We start from the raw sequence: 21,052 nt of genomic DNA, 5'->3' as shown, positions 1-21,052 counted from the left end.
TATGTACAGTTAATTTTTTACCATCTTGAGCGATATAATTGAACTGGACCGAACCGAACAAAGATGAAAGTACGAAGAAAACCTGCTATATGCTGTTTTATACATATACTCCTGATTTTACTCGAGACCGTTCTCCAACAGCTCGTTAAACATTAAAAATTGCAATGTACTTTTGCGTCCTTTTACGGGTGATTTTTCCATGGTAATGATGTTTCGATTTGTTTTTACCATCCAAGTATAAATGGCAATGCCTCGAATGGAAAAGCCAAGCAATTCTAGTTTGGTATTTTATCAGTTTACAGACGTGTTCGTCATACTTGCCACCTACATCATTTTGTTTATTAAAATAATAGTCAAAATGTACGCAACATGTGAATTAGCTTCCCGCAGCTTCAAATATTGTCACCCAGCAAATGCAATATCCGTTTGACAAAGCAACGTTTTAAAAACGTTTTTACAACGTTACGTGCTGCTGGGGCATCGTTCATTGGCTCAATATTTCACATTTCTACGTCGATGCGCGAAGTAAAGAAAAATAAAAGAAATTAAACGATTCCATCAATCGGTCGATCTCGTCAATCACGCGTTTGATGACTGTTTCGTCAAAGCTTGGAGGAGAAAAAAAAATTTATTCGTCGTACGCCGGTATCGCATCCACATGACTTACATACGTAGGGATAATATACACATGTATCGATCGCCTTCGCTCGTTATCTCCTCAGTCCTCACTAACATATAATATACTACGCGTATCATGAAGGGGTCATGTACTCGCGTTACCATCCACATGTAAATTCTTATATGCACCGTATTATCATCGGTAGGGCGATTAAACTTTTTCTATTATACAATTCGTACGAGTCCTTTTTTGCCAATTTTATGCATAACGAACCTAAAACTCGTCGTTCCTGTATGGAAGAAACGGTGGCAAATTAAATCGCGTGCCTCAAAGAGCTTTTGTTGTTAATGGCGGTAGAGAGCCGATGTCGAGTCGAGTTGAGAGGCCAGCTGAGATAAACCAGTTTACAAGGAGCTTTTTTGTTCTGAAAAAATATAGAGTTATTTAAATTTTTCTACGCATCGTTTTATAGAAAATCATATCAATTGTGTGAAGGTTGTGATAGATAATAAAAACACTTTGTCAAATATTATTTCTTGTATTATTTAGCTTTGGAAATCACAATGTATGCGCTGTACAAATTGAGGGGGAAAAAAAAAAAAAAAAAATTAGGAGAAAAAAATCACATTAGTATGTAATAAAATACATTTAATTATACGACTGTCAGATGACTGTGCACATATCGTAGGGTTTCGTGGTGTGGAGAAAGACAAAAAAAAAAGGAGATCATAAATTGATAAAATGGCCGATGGTTTCGAAAAATTATTTCCAATAACGTTGCACACGTTTATTTTTATTTTTTTTTGGTTCTTTAACATAAGCCTCGGGCTTATTTTGTTCAATTTCATTTGCTTTCCAGCTGAACGTTACATTATTGTACCTCAACTAAATAATTCCTAATTTTACAATGACGCGTTACACACATGGGGACTCTTTTTCCAAGAGCCATACAAAAATAACAGTCATAAACGAACGTCATTTTACGATTTTTTTTTTTTTTCGGCTTCTTGCTAATTTTTGTTTTGTTTCCCATACTGCGATCATGCATTCATCATTTGAATATTACATTACACTTTTACCTATTTTATTGTGTTACATATCGAGTATCATGAGTTTCCAAGCGTACACAGAAGTTCAATGTCTTGCAAATCTATAATCCTATAATTATTTGTACAAAGAGTCCGTGACATCACTAAGCGATGAGTTATAATTTTTATAAGGCTCGAAATACTACTCATGATACTTGAATTTTTACATTCTGCTTAGAGCACACACTGACACGTTTTTTTCCAACTCTCGATTCACAAAAATCAAAAAAAATGGCTTGATGCGTCCGTCCTATTGAAAAAACCCCAAACCGTCCTATTAAGCTTATAAAAGTAAAACGACTCGACTATTTATCTCTTTTTTTTCCATGTTATAAAGATAATCGTATTATCTATTTTTCATCGGCAAAAATGGAAAGCGCTTTTTTTCACAACTCATCCGACCCCACAATATTTATTAAATTTTTATTTTTTCTTTAATTTTAGTGGGAATAAAAAAAAAGGGAAAATACATTGACCAAGATCGCCGCACGCGCCTTGATACTCGTCCGGAACGTAACACCTTCGGTTTTGTTTCGTTTTTTTTATTTACGGAGTAACCTGCAAAGACGTGGTATTTCTATGAATTAAGCAACACCGATCGCACGTTCTTTCCACCTTTACTCTAGTTTGGGGCAAAAAATTGTTAATTTTTTGTTATTGTGTAAGCGAGAAGATACAAAGAACGTGCATCCGCGTCATACTTTTTTTTAGTGTTATTTCGTTTGCTTCTTTTTTCAACTTTGTAAGAAAAGTTGTACCAGGCACTGGTAATCTGAATAATAATAAAATGCTCTCCTTGAAATAGAAAAGCTAATCGATTTTTTTTTCATTATAGTTGTTTTAATTTTTGTTCCGCGCAACGACGTATCAAAGCAGGTTACTATAATTATTTATTACAACTATAGGTCGAGATAATGATTAATTATTCCTTTTACACAGTTTTCCATCTTTGCATTCTTTTGTTTATTATACAATATTTGCGACACCACGGCACCGTGAGAGAGAAAGAGAGATCATACGCTTCGATTCTTAAAATTTTTTTTTTTGTTCATTCGCTTGGACTCGAAACTTCAAGATTCAATACTACTCAAGATTATACACCTCGTTTTTTAATTTATTCATTTTTTTTTTATTACGTCTTTGTAAAAAACTATCAGCAGTAAACACCGTAAGGACTAAACACAAGTTTTCACTAAAGAGAAATCGTAATCGAGTCTTGCTCGGAATTCCATTCGAAAGACGATGCTATTTTTTCAATATCCCTTCAATAATCATTCGGTCAATAAAGGGAGCTGCAAAGATTGAACGCGCGAAATATCTTTGCTTTTTTTTAAGATCAAAACATGTCTTTTTCCATTCACTTCCGACATTGCGGATACAATCCAACTATACCATGGGTCGCCTGTCTTTACGATGCCACTCCTTCATCTTAATTTTATTACTAAAAAATTTTGAACGTATATTTTCCGCCTTCAGCGCCTCGTTCTTTACATTATTAATTCACATTCCTTCCTTTGCTCAGGAACTAATCCTATACGCACAATTCACGATTCTCTTTGTCAAAATAAGAAAAAAAAAAAAAAAGATTAACGACGGTGTGTACGCACATGTATATACGATATATAATAATGCATCATTGTCGTAGTGGACGATATATTTTGTATTATTCGAGTGTCGCGTGCCGTGGTCGCATGAGCTTATAAAATTTTTTATTTTTCGACCTTCAATTTCTCTTGTGCAAAGGAAACTCCTTTGATAATCCTCCTAACTCGAAATGCATCCGGCGCACTTCGTTTTTCACCACCTCCACCTTTTTACCTTTATACACAAATAAATTATATACCGGTTATAAGGCATACAATTACGAAGATACATTTTTTTCACTCATTACTTGTTTCTCTCTTTCTCTCTTAAATTCGTCCACTACGTTTATACTTTTTTATCTTTAATCTGGTGCTTGCATTATAACAATAATTCTAAGCGTTTAAAATCCACTTCATTTACTTCCCTCAAAAATCGGCCGTTGACGCAATCACAAAGGAAAGGGCCATCATTGTACGCGCTTTTTATTCGTTTCGTTCTCAGTTCTAACGTTTCTCCTACAACTTCTCGATTCTCAATCACGCGCCAAACCTTATTCAAAGTCTTACTTGCTTAATTAATACTTATGAATAAACTAACCCGTTGTTTTTCGTCCATTCATTGCAACATACGTTGTTTGCGAACACTCAAGAACTTTCTCTTATTCTCACGCATCGTCGTGGAATCACCAACAGCTAGTAAATTAATCCAACGAGTGAGGCGCGCCAACATAATGTAAAAAAACCAATTTGTTTGTCTTGTGTTTTCATCTTCATAGAGTACAAGTGTTAGAGCAAGAGCGCGAGGATTTTGTGAGAATGAGAGTCGGGAAACGCGGTTCGACGAGACGTGAGATTGATTACGCGGTACCAGTGACGAGGCGGCTGGTTTGCTGCGCCGGTGCGGTCGCTGACGTCGTTGCGCTCGTGTTGCTGTTGCTTTGCTCACTCGGGTGACTCGTACTGTTACTCGTTACGTTGCGATTGCTTTGGTTGCCTGATGATGATCCCTAATCGAAGCGAGAAGATCAGAATAGTGTTCAAAATAAAATTTAAAAAACAACGCGACAATAATCCGACATACCATTGCATTCCCGAGTTGATTGTTAAGGTTTCTGTGCTGGCCGCCCCGCTGATTTCTGTAGCCACCACGATTGTAGTTTTGGTTGCCACCACCAAGTTGATTGCGGTACATGTTACCACCACCCATGGGATTGCGGTTGTTATAGCCGTAACCACGGCCACGGAAGCCTCCACGTCGCATCGACGCTACGCCAAAAGTCTCGGAATTAAGTTTACGCTCTGTTCGCCAGTCCGTGCGTTGAGATCGGCTATGAACGAAAAATGGATATTTTATTATTAAGATAAAAGAAGATTCGCAATTGACGAGTTTGAACAAACGAGGATTCCTTACCCCTTACTCCTCTCAACGGCTTCGCAGCTAATATTGTCAAAGAATGACTTGGCTCTGTCATAGTGTATAATTTCGGACTGCTCCTCCTCAGGTTCGTTATCGCCCGCTCCGGTCTCGTTGCCACTATCGTCCTTCTTTTCGCTCTCTCCACCGTCGATTTTCGTCTTAGCCAGCTGCGATCTACAGAAAAATGGATATTAGTTCGTTTGAATTCGTCATATTTTTATTTGAAGAAAAAATAAATTTAAAAAGTAAATTTAAGATTGTATCGTGACTACACAAAGATCACAAGATCCAATATACAAATGGATCATCCATGACATGCAGACACGATTTTAATTTAGCATGGCTACCACTTCGATGTTACAAAGAATTACTTGCAACACAACCGGCACTTGCCATGCATGGGACACGAGTGCACAGAAAAAAAAAAATATATATGACGATAAGTGTCAAACTGATAAACGGAGCGTATTACTCTCTTTGGTTAAAGTAATCTTACAAATAAATCAGTAAAAAGTTCTTAAGGAAAATTTTTAATGAAACAAGTTGTGATATTGCAATGAAAATCATCAAATAAAATAAACCTGCTCGTACCTAAGTTCCTCAAACTCCGTGTTTGCCTGCTCGAAGTCGTAATCATTCTCGAACTTGAGCCTATTCTTTGGCTTGGGTCCACCGGGTTGCTGATTACGGAAGTTGGGTCGTGGTCCGCGGTTGTTACCGCCACCGCCACCGGCACCAATACCAATGATAACACCACCACCGCCTCCACTTCCAGCACCGCCACCACCACCGCCGCCGCCACCACTGCCAATACCAACACCGACACCTCGTCCACCACGCATCTGACCACCTCGTGATTGATTCATCTGCCAGCCACCTTGATTGCCACGGTTCTGGTTGCGCATGTTTGGATTGGGTCCGTGCATCTGGTTATCTTTGTACTGTTGTGACGGCTGCTGCTGCTGCTGCTGCTGCTGCTGCTGTTGAGGATGGGGCTTGCCCTCGCTGTACTGAGACATGTTGCTCGTCCTACCGCTCCCGTGGCTACGTGGTTCAAACCTATTTAGAACGTTGTACAGGTCAATGTTTGAACCTTGGCTAGGGAATGCTTAAACTGAAATATAGGAACCAAGTATGTGCACCTGTCCTGTCGGTGGATCTGATTATTGCGCATATTCGTCTTGTCACCGATTTTGCCAATGTTGTTGGGCTGTTGCTGCTGCTGGTTCGTCTGCACGCTCTGGTCTATCGACGGGCTCTTCCTTGCCAGGAGAGATGGTGGCGTCGTCGAACGCGAACCTCCGCTAATTATGTCTAACACACCTACGTTGTCAACAGAGAATTTTTTCGTGATGAAAATTAAGGGGACGAAGGTAGAATGGTTAAACCATACATAGAGTATGCAAATAGCAAACATTGACAAACGTTCTTCATGGGATGGATGTCCAATCTTGGCATGAAGTATGAGCATCACTACACGCACGTTAACAGATACGTGATTGTAATTTTTTTCAAGGGATATGATGTTCCATAAAGAATTGTTAATTTAATATTGACTTGGTAAAATACCATGAGAGTAATAAATTGCGTGCATTGAGTAGCAAATTATAATAAAATAATCCATGATAATACTTTTAGCTGTTTTTGCTACAATTTCTCATAGTCATCTACTGCGACTTACTAATGGCAGCTTTCTGTGTCGAAAAACAAGCGAAATTATATTCAAAGTGTATGTACATTATATTATATACATATACAAATATTGTACTTTAGCATCTATGCGTAATAAAATATGCATGAATAAACAAACTCAATTGTGCTATGTGCAAATTTTTTACATCGTAAATAAGTATACAATTTTTAATTATCCAATGTAACAGTTTACAAGAAATATCTGTCAACTTTGTTGATTAATAATAAATTATGCAGACGTGTTAAAACTACTTACAAATTGTAAAAAAAAAAATAAAAAATACAGATTTAAGCATCACAGAGTTCAATAAAGCTTAAATATAATTTTACCAAACAAAATAACATAAGAATACATGTTTTTTAAATCGTTGTTGAATTTTATAATTAAATAAAAATAGCATAATGCTCTAAAAATGAAGATATCAATACTACTAGATAATATAAAAAGTGGTTAAAAATGTCAAATAAAACAAGCCTACTGTTACCAGCTCTATAAATACTCACTTAGTGCTATAATGTATTTTTTGTCTGCCACGACTTAAAGTAATACTCCTGATGCTTCTATGCAAGAACAGGATTCTTGTTACAAGTTAAGGTAGGCAAAAAAACAGAATCAACACCACGTAAAGAAAGCCTTAGATCGCATGCCTTTAGTTCGGTCGATAATATACTTACATGTTTTTCAACAATTTTCCTTTGTTCCCTAAGAGTGTAATCTACTATTTTTATTTTTAAAGCTAGAGGGTTAGAAAAAAGCAAAATTTTAGTTTTTAAATCTCTACAAAAAAAAAAAAAAAAAAAAAAAAAAAAAAAAGACAAATAAATAAAAGAAGTTAACAAAAAAAGCAAAATAAATTTTTCAAAGCAAGTTACTATCTCAAAAAAACATCGAAAAAATGTGTGCTGAGTTAAATGTGCAATTTTAGGAAAAAAGTACATGTTTTGCAATAGAAAAAGCGTTAAAACAGATTTACAGAGAATTGTTATCAAGCAACAGTAAATGGAAAAAAAAATACATACGCTCACACAAAAGGCAATGGTGCAAAAGCCCAGGAAACCTCAGCAGCAGTAGCAGTAGCAGGGTAGCAGTAAAGCATGCCATTGGCAAATCATTAGAATCATATAAGTATATAGCAAAAACAGTTTACCATCCTCTATAGATTGATCTTTGGGCACGGGTTCGACATTTGGCGCTGCCGCCTGTACGTTTGGTATTTGAATCGAACTGGGCTCGCTAGAACCGAGACCCAACTCACTTGTTGGTTTTCCCATTGGCTGTCGGTTCTGATTGGGCATTCCCATCATCATGCCCATACCACCTACTGGCATGTAAGGTCCAAATTGAGCATTGATCGGATTCATTTGGCCCATCATTGGATGGCCATAGCCTGGTTGTGGCTGAAAGGGCTGTTGTCCCATCGATTGTTGAACCGTCATCTGCAAGAATTGGATATGTGTTTTAAGAAAAAAATATGATAACTCTATGACAAGTGAAAAATGCATGATAAAAAGTCAAATCATAATTTTTTGTGCTCTGGGAAATACGTAAAAAGCTTCAAAAAAACAATGCTCGATTTTTTGAAACTTTTTTTTATTTCATACAAGCGAAAAACTATTAGTCTTACAAAAGTTAAATCTCTTTGTTTCAGAAAGTAAAATATTAATTTTTTTTTATTAACTTTTACATATGTTTAATTGCAATTGTTTTTCTTAAACAGGTAATATTAAGCACCACAAATTAATTAAAAAATGTTTTTTCATTATAGTTTAAAAAATGTTAAGCAATTAATAAGAGACAATATTTTGCGGTAATGTGACATCCGATCTACAGTAAAAATAAAAGATTTTTCTTTTCAAGTAAATATACCGAGATAAAAAGAAATAAAAGTTAATGAAGTAAAATAAGAATTCTGATAAAAAAAATTGTATATTTTCATACAATAAACTTTACTTTTTCAATTCACTGTGCTGTAAGCCTTTAAAATATTATCTCAATAATTATTTCAAGCATCAAATGGAATTTAGATTTTGAATGTATAAAAGTTACATGTACTGTTTCGATTCAATTTTAAATAAACAACATTTTCAAGTTACTCAAATACCGATGAGCTATAGATAAAAGTTGAATCACGATAAAATTTTCCATTCAAAACAATGATCAAAAGTCACTTCACAAACAAAGCCCTGCAAGGTCTTTAAACTGCTGTACTACGAATCCATCAAAATCATAATTATAGTGCTGGTTGGAAACAAGAAAACGAAAATAAATTTTACCTGCATGATAGCTGGATCGTTAGGGATCGAGCTGACATTGTTGACAACTTTGATGTCCTTGATATCGGACCCTCTAAAGAGAATGTACTCATACACTTGATTTTGAGCAGCCACAGGGAACTGCGTCTCCCGGTCTTCTGTTCCAAAGGATTTGACTGTAAACAGAAATCACACGATTGATCAGATTGTAAGTTACAATAATAGTTTTATTTACGTTTAACATTACTGTTTAATGTGAAAATCTATCTCTTTCAGTGATAAGGATTATAATGTAGAAAAATGAAATGTATAATTTTCGAGAACTGTTGGATGAAAATATAAAAACGCGAATTAACAGGAATTTCGGAGCAAGCGAAACTTTAGCGTCGATCGAAATATCAGCGTTTGTGTACGCAATCGACATAATACATATTAAGTAAGTGTACTGTCTAAAGGGGAAATCATTACCTCGAAGCCCATAAGGAGAGACAGTAAAAGTCTTGTACCATAAATGTAAACAATAATAACCGCAACGCACGAGCTAACTGGTAATCTTTCATCGAAAGTTACGAGTGTAAGTATAGTCGTACACACAAGTCTAAGGTGTTGTTATGCTTATAAACGTTTCAAGATTTTCCCGATACCTAATATACATCGAAAAAAGGCCAATGCCCAGGCTGCTCCAAAATTTTCGGTGAGAGAAGGGTAAATAACTTTTAAGTACATTCAAGGTATGAACGAAGGGCGGAAGACGAAAGTACAGGTACTCGAACGGCGTTGGCATGACAAAAAAAAGGAAGCTGAGGAAGTGAAAGAGAGAGAGAGAAAGGCACACGAGGAGCGTCCCCTTTGATAAAAAGCATCGTCATGGGTGTGCATACTTTAACGAGAGAATGAAAAAGTAAAACTAGGTGAAATTTTTGCGATGTAAGTAGGTTTTCTCATTTTGGTCCTCTAAACTTTCTTCCTCTCCAATGACCGCATCGAAAGGAAAAGTCATCACCCTGACTATTTCCTCATCTGAATTTTATATGTATGCAAGTACCGTTTCTACACTATACGTACACAAACACATACATACAGATGAAAGGAAAGAGAGAGAGAGAGACGACGAAAATCGGAGTCACGAAGGACTTCTCCGCGAAGCGGAGGCGTAAATGATACATGGTAGGGTACAACCAGCGGTAGGTGGGCCGCGTCGTTGCGATATTAAATAACGTGCAAGTGTATATTTATATAATTATCGTAGGCACAGGCAAAAGAGCGAGAAAACACAGGCGCGTCCATCTTGAACTTCGTCCGCGCGTTAGTTTCGCCTCTCCCTCTCTCTCGGCTCGTTTTCCCGGCGTGTTGTCTTCCTCTCTTTCTCCTCTCGCGGTGCATTGCTCCAAAGCGAAAGAAAAAAAAAAAAAAAAAAAAAATACTTAGCATGAAAAAAACTCACCATTGGCGAGGGCGATGGTACACTCGTTGGGATCGACGGTAAAAAGCCTGCCCTCGTAGCGTATGTCGGCCTTCGAGATCAAGCTGATCTTGGAGCCGAGCTCCGGCATTCCCGCACTCATCCTTACGGTTGATGCGTCCTGTATGTGCGGTTTATGCAGGTTTTTCTATATAACCTCACGTTAATGTCCTAAAAAAAGGTACTTATGTACGGAAGATTTGGTGCTGGACAATGAAGTACCGCGGAGGTGGTGTTGGGCAGAGGACCGTTGAATTGCGATGGTGACGATCCGATCCGTGCGAATACGCGACAGAACTTTAACTCGCTCGAACTATCGTGCGTGCCGATACAAAACTGCTAACTGCGAAGTAGTTTAGGCGAACTGAGTCGACCGAGCCAGCGTCGAGTGACTTAGCGAGCCGCCGCCGTCGAATCTCCCCCCCCCCCTGGATCACCACAGATAATTTTTAGACGGGATCGATCGTATCGACTGCTGGTAGATTGTTCACGGTGTTTACATACCCGAGTGCTTCTACCTTACCGGTAAGCCATTTTTAATTTATAATTATATACATTTATTGTGTAATTACCATTTGTAAAAACAGTTTTTGCATATTATGCACAATATTTTACGTAATATAAATAAATTCACACGTTCATTCTGAAGTTGTTAATTGAAAGTTGCATAAAAAAGTTTGATTTCAAAAGAGTTGATCATATGCTGATCATGCAGGGCGTTGAGGTGGGTAATTGATCGTCGATCAGTTACCAATACCGATGACCGCGATCAATTAAAATCGAACGCATTTTGCGATAAATTTATTCAAAAAGGATTCATTGTCTCTTTTGATTGATAAACATTGTCGGTCAAGACACGGATTAGAGTTTACGATTAGTGAAAAATTAAAAATAATAGATTTTAATGATTATCAAATAAATTATTGAATACAAGCAAGAAAATACTACAAATCTCCAGCAGCTGATGTCAAACTTTTTGGTCTAAAATCAATTTGCTTATTTCACTGTACTTATTCAATTAATTGGGACAAGCGATTTTTGCATGTAGTGTTTTTAATATGTAGAAGCAGTAGACAACTTTTAATCAATCGTTGTATATGCTATATTTTTCCAGTATAGGTAATCACTAAACAATCAAAACGAACTTTTGTATTTTCAAAATTATTCGATATTTATTTTTTCTGGGCTAAAATGTAACAAACTTTGGAATCTGATTTAATCATTTTTCTTACTTTTTTTTTTTTTTTTTTTTTCTTCTTTCATTTTTTTCGATAACCATACAAATTAATAGCAGTGTTTCGTTGAAGCATGTACATACAAAGAGTTTATCCACATATGAACACGTACATCGTTTTTATCGTGTTCCCTGTTGTTGTTGATATTGCAAAATTTAACGCTGCTGCGTGCTACTTAATAGGTTTTTCTAGCTTTTTTGGTCGTACCCGTTTTTCTTCCTATACAAATATATATATAATTATGTGTACACATTTTACTCAAGCCAACTTTTGTATAAATGCGTATCAAATTATTACGATATTTTTAAATCACTGGTAATTTTATGGTCAGTATAAATTAGATTTATGCACAGCAAAGTTCTCAATGCGATAATTTCAGGGGATCAAGCGGGCATTGCTTGCTCGCGGAAATCCTAAATAATAATATAATTCGTACGTTCTAATGACAAGATTATTAAAGTTATTATTTTTTTAGTAGATTGACAAATTGATGTTTACGTGCATGAAATAAATTGTTTCTGCAAGTACGTTCTGAAAAGTACGCTATATTGAATCTCAAATGAATCTTAAGTCACCAACAGTTGTGGAATAATGTTCACAAACCATGGGAAAACAGTGAAATTTGTTTATATCATTTTATTTCTTGTAACACAAGTCGGTGAAATTAAATTTTTGCTCTAAATTGAATAAAGGTATTGTATTATCATTATTTCTTATTCACATAGTAACGACACAGAAGCATTCTGAGTATCCAAGGAAAGATACATCAAGTGAGCTTTCTAGACAGTTAAAGGAAAGTAATTTGAAAAGGTAATTTTAAAAGTTAAAAAATGGTAAAAAAAAGTATATTTTTTTGTAGGTATCCCTAGATGAAGTCTTGGGTTTATTTAAATACCATTTTTTTAAATGTGAAAAATAGTATTGTGATGAATGAACAACTGCATGCAATTAAGTATATTAATTTTTTATTTGCCAGACATTCAACGAAATTGAAAATCAAACACTAGGTAATAAAACTTAATGTACCCTCCTTGGGCGTGGGAATTTATTCCTAGATTTAAAGAGTTAACCATAATCTCCACTCCATAGGACAAAAAATATTTTATGAGTACGGTAATGGCATCACGACTAAACAATAATTAAATTGCAATAAACTGTGGGAGTAAACTACAGTAATTATTCTTTTCTTTTTATTTCACTTAAGAACTCTGAAAGCATTTTTTTTTTTTTTAATAATATCAATTTTTATTACACAGTTCATTGTTTCAAGTTTTGTTCTTTTAATTATTTTTTTATTCTTCTTTTCAATATTTAAAATATGACTTCTTGCTGTATTTATTAATAAATTTTGGCGAGGCAAATCTGTACTTGATTGCGTTCACCACGATCTGCATTAAAAATCAATACAGCACACAATTCAGCCTAACTTTGGATTTTGGGATGCCTCGATAAAATATATGCGTGCACAGCTATAAAGTACATGTATATTTGTTTTCTTGTTTACATTATTGTGTGTTAACACAGAAGTATAGCGATGCAAAAAAGTTTACACTGGCATTGAGTAAACTGCTTGGCAAGCAAACGCCACAAAAATGTATACTCGTAATGTAGAGATGTTTACGTACAGATACATAGTTGCAATAGAGCAATGAAGTACAGATCCGACTGGTCAAACATTTTATTATTACATCTCAGAGACCACACACCCATCCAATGGCCATAAAAATGCATGCACACTTCATTTTTATTTACTCGAAGCATTGTTGTTGCTGCTGTTGCGTATTTTTTATGTCAACGTCAGTAGGCGCATATGTGCGATGTAAGCGCCTCAACGGTTTTCTTTTATTTCTGGTTTTTTTTTTTTGTTTTTTTTTTTATTTATTTTTTTTTTTTAATTCATTATTATTGCCTCATACTGACTGTGTTTCCACATACAAGTGGTTGGTGGATGTTTTTTTACAGACAGTTGCTGTCAGGCTAAAATGTGCTACCCTCAGGCGGTTGGGATAGTTTCATGTTCTCCTTCAGCGTCATCAAGCGGCGCAGTTCTGTGAGAACAGTTTTAATTGTGTATTCGCGCTGCCACTTTGAAAGAATTGGTACACTACGATTATCCACCTGAAAAAATGTTTATTTTTATTTTATTTTTTTATATAATTATTGTCATTAATCTGTTATTTCTGCAAATGTTAAAACCTAGACTATTATCAGTTTATGACATCAAACTAAGATTTCTTTATTCATTTTCACATTGAAATGTGAGACAAAAGCAATTATGAATGCAAAACCATCAATAGATTATTAAAAACTTTGAATACTAAATATTAGTGTGATTACAAATAATGAAAAATTTTTTTATCTCGCGAAAATCACAAATTATTTTATAGTCTATCTTCATGTATGTGGCATTACCAAAGTTAAGTCTCAATATAGATAACTTATCTAATGGAAGGTGAATAGTATAAAAACTCACCGCTCCTGTAGTACTGTTAATGCAATTCATGTTAATTCTGCTTAAGAATCTGACACAAGGAGCATCATCTGGATATCTTGCCCCGCAATCAATTTTAAGACTGTACATTCTATTTTCATAAGGTGTCTAAAAAAAAAAAAAAAAAAATTGATTAATACAGTATTTTACATGTAAAGAAATTGTTTAGTGAATATCTCAATTTTATTATACATACCCTAGGTGGCCCAATGATCATCCCAGTCCAATGAGTTAACGTCATGTCATCATCGCTTTCTAATCCCCAACTGATTGTGCCATCGCCGACACCTTTCTGTCCTTGTTCAAGTTCTTCTAATAACCGAAAATTCCTAGGTACAACTGTAAATAATTCATACAAGCTTCATTTGACTGTTCAAGTTTAAGTATTAAAATTTGTCAAAGGAACCCTTAAGTATGTGCGCCCACAATTTAAAGCAGTAAGTAAAAAGTAAAAATTAATGCAGTTAGACATACAAAATAAGTCAAACAACGTATCAAGTACAGTCCACTAAGAGCTAAGAATACGATTGTGTAAAAAGTTAAACTAAACAACCAGTACTTATTGAGTTTAAGTTATGCATGTTCTATAATTTCATCCCACAAACTCGAAAACTTTTAGCTTTCAGAGAAATAAAGAAGCAACGAGGAAAAGGTAGAAAAGAACTTTGCCACTGACTGGGACTTTTAAAAGCCACCCCACAGAGGACCTGCTCCAAAACAGTCCAGCAGAGCATAGGTTAGCTCTGATCCCGGGTACACACCGACTTTACACCCAATCTGAATACCTTTTCCAAACTTTTATCTCGAGAGACCCAAATCTGTTTCAAAATCCGAAAACGAGTATTTCTTCGTTCCCTGCGTTCAAAAGCTCAAGACGGTGTGTCAAGGTTAAGACGTCCTGCGGCATCGGCCGTGAGAGATAGAGGGAGAGAAAGAGGCACGTTATTGCACCCACGTTACAAGTTGCGGGGGTCAAAAGTAAGCGAGTAAACAAAAGCACACCAAAGACGGCATTGAAATTAGTCATTCACCTTCATGAAAATCATCACCAGGACATTATGATCATAATAATTATGGTATATACGCACCTACACCGGTGGTCTGCATCGCCTGCTGCATGATCACTCTCTCTCTCTCGGTACGCACTCTCACACACCGTCCACAAGACCTCGCCTCTCTTTTCTGGCAAACAACAATATGTGTTAGGTATCACCACTTCAGTCCGCGGATATAATAACAACAACAACGGTAATTACACTATTAACAACAATTATGATTAATGGTATATGGGGGGGGGGAGAAATGTTCCTCAGAGGTACTCTCTCTCGGGGGAGCCTCTTAGCGCGGTACAGTGGGGGCACATCGGCACATTCGGCATTTCGGCAGTATAGTTTGGCACATACCTACAATAAAAGGAACACTTTGTGTGAGTATGTTGGAACACAACGAGAAGTCGGCGGCAAGTGCTCGGCAGTCTATCGGTCTTGGGTCTTGCCGTCTTGGCACCTTGCACCAGTCAGTTTCGTAAAAGAGAATAATCTCTCTCTTACACACTCTTTTTTTTTTTTCAGGAGAAAATAATACCAATAACCTGGTCACTGTGACGTACGTTTTTGCTGGACGACTTTATAGGCTCTTTCTCAGTTTGTTTATTTATTTATTTTTTTTAGCGATTAATTGATTCTGAGAAGAGGAGAGAAGAAAAACAAAAATTTTACAGTCTTTCACTCCCTGCACATTTACTAGTAAATAAATACTTGTTAAATATTAAATAAAACTTTTTCAATCGTTAAGTATTATTACTTGTGAATTGTGAAACTAAGTAGGCATTATACCTAAAAAACGTTTTTTTATTTTATTTTTTTTTTTCACAGAACACATACGACGATTATATTATTCATAGGTGAATAATTAATTTAAAAATTATATTTTTGACATACTTGAGTTCTCGTGCAAAAAATGTTTTCAGATTGAGAATAACTTAAGTACATATATTGTATGTTTTAAATTTTGGACGAGAAAAACATATTGTACACATATTTACGTGGTTTTTGATACTTTTACGACGAACGTTATTAAAAAATTTTTTAACAAAAAAAAATTTATGAACCAAAACTTATGAAATGTCAGAAAATTGTTATGAAGTACTATTATATCCTTATTAAATTTTTTGACCGATAATATAGTGCTTCAGATCATTGCGTCAAAAATCAACTCGATGGCGACAATGCATAGCTCAACAAAAATTGTCTTTAAATTTACATCAATAAATAATGAAAAAGCACAACCTGAATTACACACACACATTTAATACAACGATATAACGTTTTTTTTTTTTTTACAAAGATACACATAATAAAAACCTTTAAAATCGATGGTATTAATTGATAGTTAGGTACGTATTTCATATAGTGCTTTTATTTCTTTTTTTTATTACTAAATTTACACGGTATACATATTCTTCTTTTCATTTTTTGACTGATACATTTCAAATAATAAATTTCAATAGAACTTTTTGTTTGAAATGATTTTCATTATTTTCTGTAAATGTTTATATTGTACGATTGCAGTTAAAATTATGATTTTAGAAACGATAAATTTCAATAAAAAAAAGCGAGAGGAGATAGGATACAGGATATATATTAATGAAAAATTCCAAGAAAAATAGTCTATTACATAAATATATATATTTTTGAAATATATACGTACATACACAGTAATATTTGTAGAGCTCTGCAAATAAGTAATGAGATCAAAATCGATTAATCATAGGAGTAACGAATGTAATTAAATTCGAATAGATTAATTATATATACAATAAGATATCCTCTTATCTCATAAAAAATAATCGCGTATCTTTGTTACGTAATAAAATTACGTCATATAATATTACGTGAATCGTGTAACAAATTGAATTAACAAATTAATCGACATAACTTTTTTTTCTCACTCATCTCAACAACATTTGCTACAAAAAAATAAATTTCAGTTTTAGTGATTCGATTTGTTGTAGAATTATTCATATATAACTATAGCTCTTCCGTATACTTACGTAATCTCTTTTTTTCATTTCATGTGCAACTGTGCAAGTGCAACCAACACTGCGACGACTCGCTGCAGTGCAAGTTCAAAGTTGAAAGGAGAATCACGTGCGCGCGTGTGTCGAGAGACAGTCTGTCTGCTAGTCTGCTTCTCTCCCTGTTGTTGATATATATGTACACTTAAATACCTACTTATTTACGTTTTTCGTATATATTTTGGATCTTCCTCTCGAGAAAGTACCTATATTAATAATTTTGGCACAGTCCACGGCTGTTGTTGTTTCATGTCGTTTGACAGTCGTCATTGCAAGATCAAGGTAACTTGTGCAATTATTCTTAACTCTTTCGGTGCGATAATCAGTTGTTGTCTCAATTGTTGCAACCTCCGTTTTTTCAGCGAATCTCGCACAAGTATATTTACTAGCTGGTCCTTTTGAATTTTTTATTAAAAGACAAGACTATTGTTCATGTCAATAATGTATTCCAGGGAAAATGTCAGGACGCAAGGTATCGGACGCCGTGGCAGTAGTGCGTGGAATGAAGATCGTGGTGGACGCGTTGTTGCGCGAACAGGAGAGACGATTTCCTCAAGTTACCAAGTCAGCATCTGTTAACATTCAGAATCTCGCTGACGAGGGTTTCCAAGGTTTGGAGAAATTAGTGGGCAATTTAGATGCAAGTAAGGTTCCTGTAAGTTTCGTATAGACTAAGGAAATTTTAACTAATGGCCGAATATTTTGTGTATACGTATCTACCGTGAGGTTTCTTAGTTTATGTCTTGTAATCATATTCAGGTTTTATTACTATTATTTTTGTCATTAGAGATCCGTTTTATTTTTTTCTACAGGAGAACTTGACAAAAGATTTGAAGGAATTCGCAGAACGATTATACGTTATTGAGAAAGGATTATCTGAATACTCAAAAGTCAGGCTTGAGGAGATTCTTAAAGTTAATAACATTTCGGACATATTGACTAAAGATTTGAGTGATTTTAACAAGAGGTTGCACGTTTACAATCCAGCCAAGGATCCAAAAGAAGTGCCTCGAGAAACAAAGCCAAGTACAAAAAATACAGAAACTGTGACATTGGAAACCATTCAGAGCGCAAAAACCTCAGCTCAAAACGAAACTACCACAAAGGGATCACCATTGAAGTATTCGAGCATCAAGGAAAAAATCCATGTCATTTCTCAAGCACCAAAAATCGAGTTGTCTGAAAAAGATAAGGCGGTCCTAAGGAAGCTTGAACGAGAGCACGAAGAAAAAATCAAGAAACAACAAGTTACAGAGTCTCAAAATTCAGACAAGCCATCAACTAATGAACGTGAGAAAAAGCCCAAAGACTTGGCTGAAAAGAGCTCGAATGAACGTTATTCTACGCAATCTGTAAATATTGAAAATAAAGAAAATGTAAAAAAACTAACTCCTAGTCCGAATCCAAACATTAAACCAAAAGACACGGTTAGTATCTAGTTGCAATGATACGTTTTGAGTGATGTTAAAGTTTTCGTACAATCATGAAATAGTGTTAACATCACCAAGAACATTATAACTAGCCGAATATTGGCAATACATTTGATATTTTTTTAGTTATCAGAAACAGCGAAGGCTAGAAAAGTTCCGTCATCCAGGATCGGCAGAATGGTCAGTTTTGGCACTCTTGGAGTCGGTCTGGGTGTCGGCACGCTAGCCGAGTACACTAGACGAACCTTAGGATTTAAAGAACAGAGCATCAGCCAGACACTTGATAGTATGTTTCTTACAAAAGCGAACGCCGAACGAATCGTATCAACACTGTGCAAAGTACGTGGTGCAGCATTAAAAATCGGACAAATTCTCAGTATACAAGATAACAATGTTATCAGTCCAGAACTACAAAAAGCTTTTGAAAGAGTCAGACAGAGCGCAGATTTCATGCCGGCTTGGCAAGTTGAAGTAAGCATCTTTTTTTTTTTTTTTTTTAATATTATTGAGATTCCTGGATATTATAATTAATGTGGATAAAAATTTCAGAAAGTTCTTGCAAGAGAACTTGGTCACAATTGGAAAGATAAATTAGTTACCTTTGATGAAAAACCATTTGCAGCAGCGTCTATTGGTACGCATGTAATTTTTCAATTAGTCTGGACACTTTAATCTAGACATGTATACAAATATTCAAATGAATGAAAAAAAAATTTTTTTTTTCAATTTGATTTATTAATTTATAGGTCAAGTTCATCATGCAACACTGCCTGGTGGTAGAGCTGTTGCAATTAAAATTCAGTATCCTGGAGTGGCTGCTAGTATTCAAAGTGACATAGAAAATTTAGTTGGGGTATTGAAGGTATGTACAGTTCAAATAAATTTTTTGATCATCGTGTATGTATTATCTAGCGTTTTTATTGTGTACATGTAGGTATGGAATGTCTTTCCAGAAGGTATGTTTATCGATAATCTTGTTGAAGTTGCTAAACGTGAATTAGCATGGGAAGTAGATTATGTAAGAGAAGCCGAATGCACTAGATTATACAGAAAATTTGTGGAACCTTATCCAGAGTATTATGTGCCTGAAGTTATTGGTAGGTGGGGGTTGCAATAATTTACTTTTCATTAACACAATATTATCAACAAGTTTCACTGCTTTACAGATGAATTGTGTACTTCGGAAGTATTTACTTCAGAACTAATTGAGGGTGTACCGGTAGATAAGTGTGCTGAAATGAGTATGGAAACTAGAGAACATATTTGCAAGCTTGTAATGAAATTGTGCTTAAAAGAATTGTTTGTATTTCGTTACATGCAAACTGATCCTAACTGGTCAAACTTTTTTTACAATGAAAAAACAAAACAGGTATTTACGATTTTAATTGAATACAACCGATATTCATTAACTCATAAAATAAAATTTTACGATTTACTTCAGCTAATACTATTAGATTTTGGAGCATGTAGAGATTACAGTAAGGAATTTATGGATAAATATATTGAAGTAATAAATGGTGCTAGTGAAGGAGATAGAAACAAAGTATTAACATTGTCCAGAGAAATGGGATTCTTAACTGGATATGAATCGAAGGTAAATTAATTTTGCTCTTGACGCACGTTAAATAAATTTTATAATGTCGTATTTAACTAAAATAGATAATGGAAGAGTCGCACGTTGACGCGGTGATGATTTTGGGTCAAGTATTTGACAGAGATCATGAATATTTTGATTTCGGAGGTCAAAATGTAACCAAAAGGTGAGTAGTTCATTGAAAACAATTTTTTTCAATCATGGAAAAAAGATTACGAAATACTAGTTTTATTTTTCAATACAGGATACAAGCCTTAGTACCGACTATTATACACCATCGTTTGTGCCCGCCTCCAGAAGAAATATATAGTTTACACAGAAAGTTGTCCGGCGTATTTTTATTGTGCGCAAAAATGAACGTCAAAATCAACTGCCGGGACATGTTCCGCGAAGTATATAGAAATTACAAATTTAAATGATTTGTAACTTTTGATAATTTTATTGTTAGTGTATGATAATATTGATAAGTACCTTAAATAAATTACTTTTTATGGTATCGACTTTGTCTCGTTATATATTAATTTTTCTTCTTGCACAAATAATTCTTGTCTGTCTTACTAGGTTGTCTGTAAATACGTGTATCTTCAAAAGACATGGGCACTATGCCATAATTATCGGAACCAGGGCCATTTTTCATCGATTTTCGAAAGTTTGTTCTTTCTTCGGGTATATACTTTTTGTACATCTTCCAACGCCAATATCTGTTGGGTCGAAATTGAATAATATAATGCAAATTCACTTTTCGTCCCTGACAAATTAAAACTCACTTTTCCAATGGACGAGGAACAATTTCATTTTTAGATTCGGGTAGATTGTTTAGAAAATTATTCCAGTCGTCGTATACTTTTTTATTTTTTAATGAATAACAGCTCACTTCTTCTTGATGTAACTCTTTCAAAGATTGCAACGTAAAGAAGTCACCTGTTTCGTTTTCTTTATCATTTGGAAGATACAGATCCAATATTCGTTTTAAAAATTCGTCCTCTTCTAAAAAACAAATTTAATAATTTCTAACATTTAACTTTAATTATTAATTCCGTAATCAAACCTTTTTCCATGCTTTTAGTGAATGTATTTATTTTATTATCCAAACGCTTCCAATTTTCCAATTT

At 34.9% G+C, this 21,052-nt stretch overlaps 3 protein-coding genes across 9 annotated transcripts; 1 reads left to right on the top strand and 2 right to left on the bottom strand.

Moving 5' to 3' along the window:
* Positions 1-1,391: 1,391 nt before the first annotated feature.
* Positions 1,392-10,490, bottom strand: tral (LSM14 family protein trailer hitch). 3 transcript variants are annotated; one of them, XM_089590148.1, is made up of 8 exons: positions 10,097-10,490; positions 8,674-8,828; positions 7,548-7,836; positions 5,850-6,030; positions 5,299-5,766; positions 4,702-4,881; positions 4,372-4,618; positions 1,392-4,297 (listed from the first exon to the last, which is right to left on the bottom strand). In XM_089590148.1, exons 1-8 carry the CDS (start codon positions 10,215-10,217, stop codon positions 4,148-4,150), a joined length of 1,791 nt encoding a protein of 596 aa, XP_089446274.1. In that variant the 5' UTR covers positions 10,218-10,490; the 3' UTR covers positions 1,392-4,147. The 3 variants fall into 3 exon arrangements, with proteins under 3 accessions (XP_089446274.1, XP_089446275.1, XP_089446276.1); XM_089590149.1 differs by having other exon boundaries at positions 5,299-5,751; XM_089590150.1 differs by having other exon boundaries at positions 7,656-7,836.
* Positions 10,491-13,201: 2,711 nt separating this feature from the next.
* Positions 13,202-15,304, bottom strand: Uev1A (Ubiquitin-conjugating enzyme variant 1A). Of its 2 annotated transcripts, none has more exons than XM_089590362.1 (4): positions 14,929-15,304; positions 14,037-14,179; positions 13,823-13,948; positions 13,202-13,467 (listed from the first exon to the last, which is right to left on the bottom strand). In XM_089590362.1, exons 1-4 carry the CDS (start codon positions 14,957-14,959, stop codon positions 13,327-13,329), a joined length of 441 nt encoding a protein of 146 aa, XP_089446488.1. In that variant the 5' UTR covers positions 14,960-15,304; the 3' UTR covers positions 13,202-13,326. The 2 variants fall into 2 exon arrangements, with proteins under 2 accessions (XP_089446488.1, XP_089446489.1); XM_089590363.1 differs by lacking the exon at positions 14,929-15,304 and adding an exon at positions 14,626-14,779.
* Positions 15,305-15,724: 420 nt separating this feature from the next.
* On the top strand, positions 15,725-20,406 carry Coq8 (ubiquinone biosynthesis protein COQ8, mitochondrial). 4 transcript variants are annotated; one of them, XM_089590384.1, is made up of 12 exons: positions 15,725-15,743; positions 17,146-17,198; positions 17,369-17,571; positions 17,729-18,343; positions 18,473-18,817; positions 18,896-18,980; positions 19,093-19,208; positions 19,281-19,443; positions 19,513-19,715; positions 19,788-19,940; positions 20,006-20,106; positions 20,185-20,406. In XM_089590384.1, exons 3-12 carry the CDS (start codon positions 17,374-17,376, stop codon positions 20,357-20,359), a joined length of 2,154 nt encoding a protein of 717 aa, XP_089446510.1. In that variant the 5' UTR covers positions 15,725-15,743; positions 17,146-17,198; positions 17,369-17,373; the 3' UTR covers positions 20,360-20,406. The 4 variants fall into 4 exon arrangements, with proteins under 4 accessions (XP_089446510.1, XP_089446509.1, XP_089446511.1 ...); XM_089590383.1 differs by lacking the exon at positions 15,725-15,743 and having other exon boundaries at positions 17,031-17,198; XM_089590385.1 differs by lacking the exons at positions 15,725-15,743; positions 17,146-17,198 and adding an exon at positions 17,216-17,292.
* Positions 20,407-21,052: the final 646 nt, after the last annotated feature.

This window comes from Copidosoma floridanum, unplaced genomic scaffold, assembly GCF_036245765.1.
Source record: "Copidosoma floridanum isolate Cflo_tuat_1 unplaced genomic scaffold, Cflo_Japanese_pri ptg000012l, whole genome shotgun sequence".
Taxonomy (NCBI): Eukaryota; Metazoa; Arthropoda; class Insecta; order Hymenoptera; family Encyrtidae; genus Copidosoma; species Copidosoma floridanum.
Note: the sequence above shows the minus strand (reverse complement) of the source record. Positions and strands in the feature narration are given on the sequence as shown.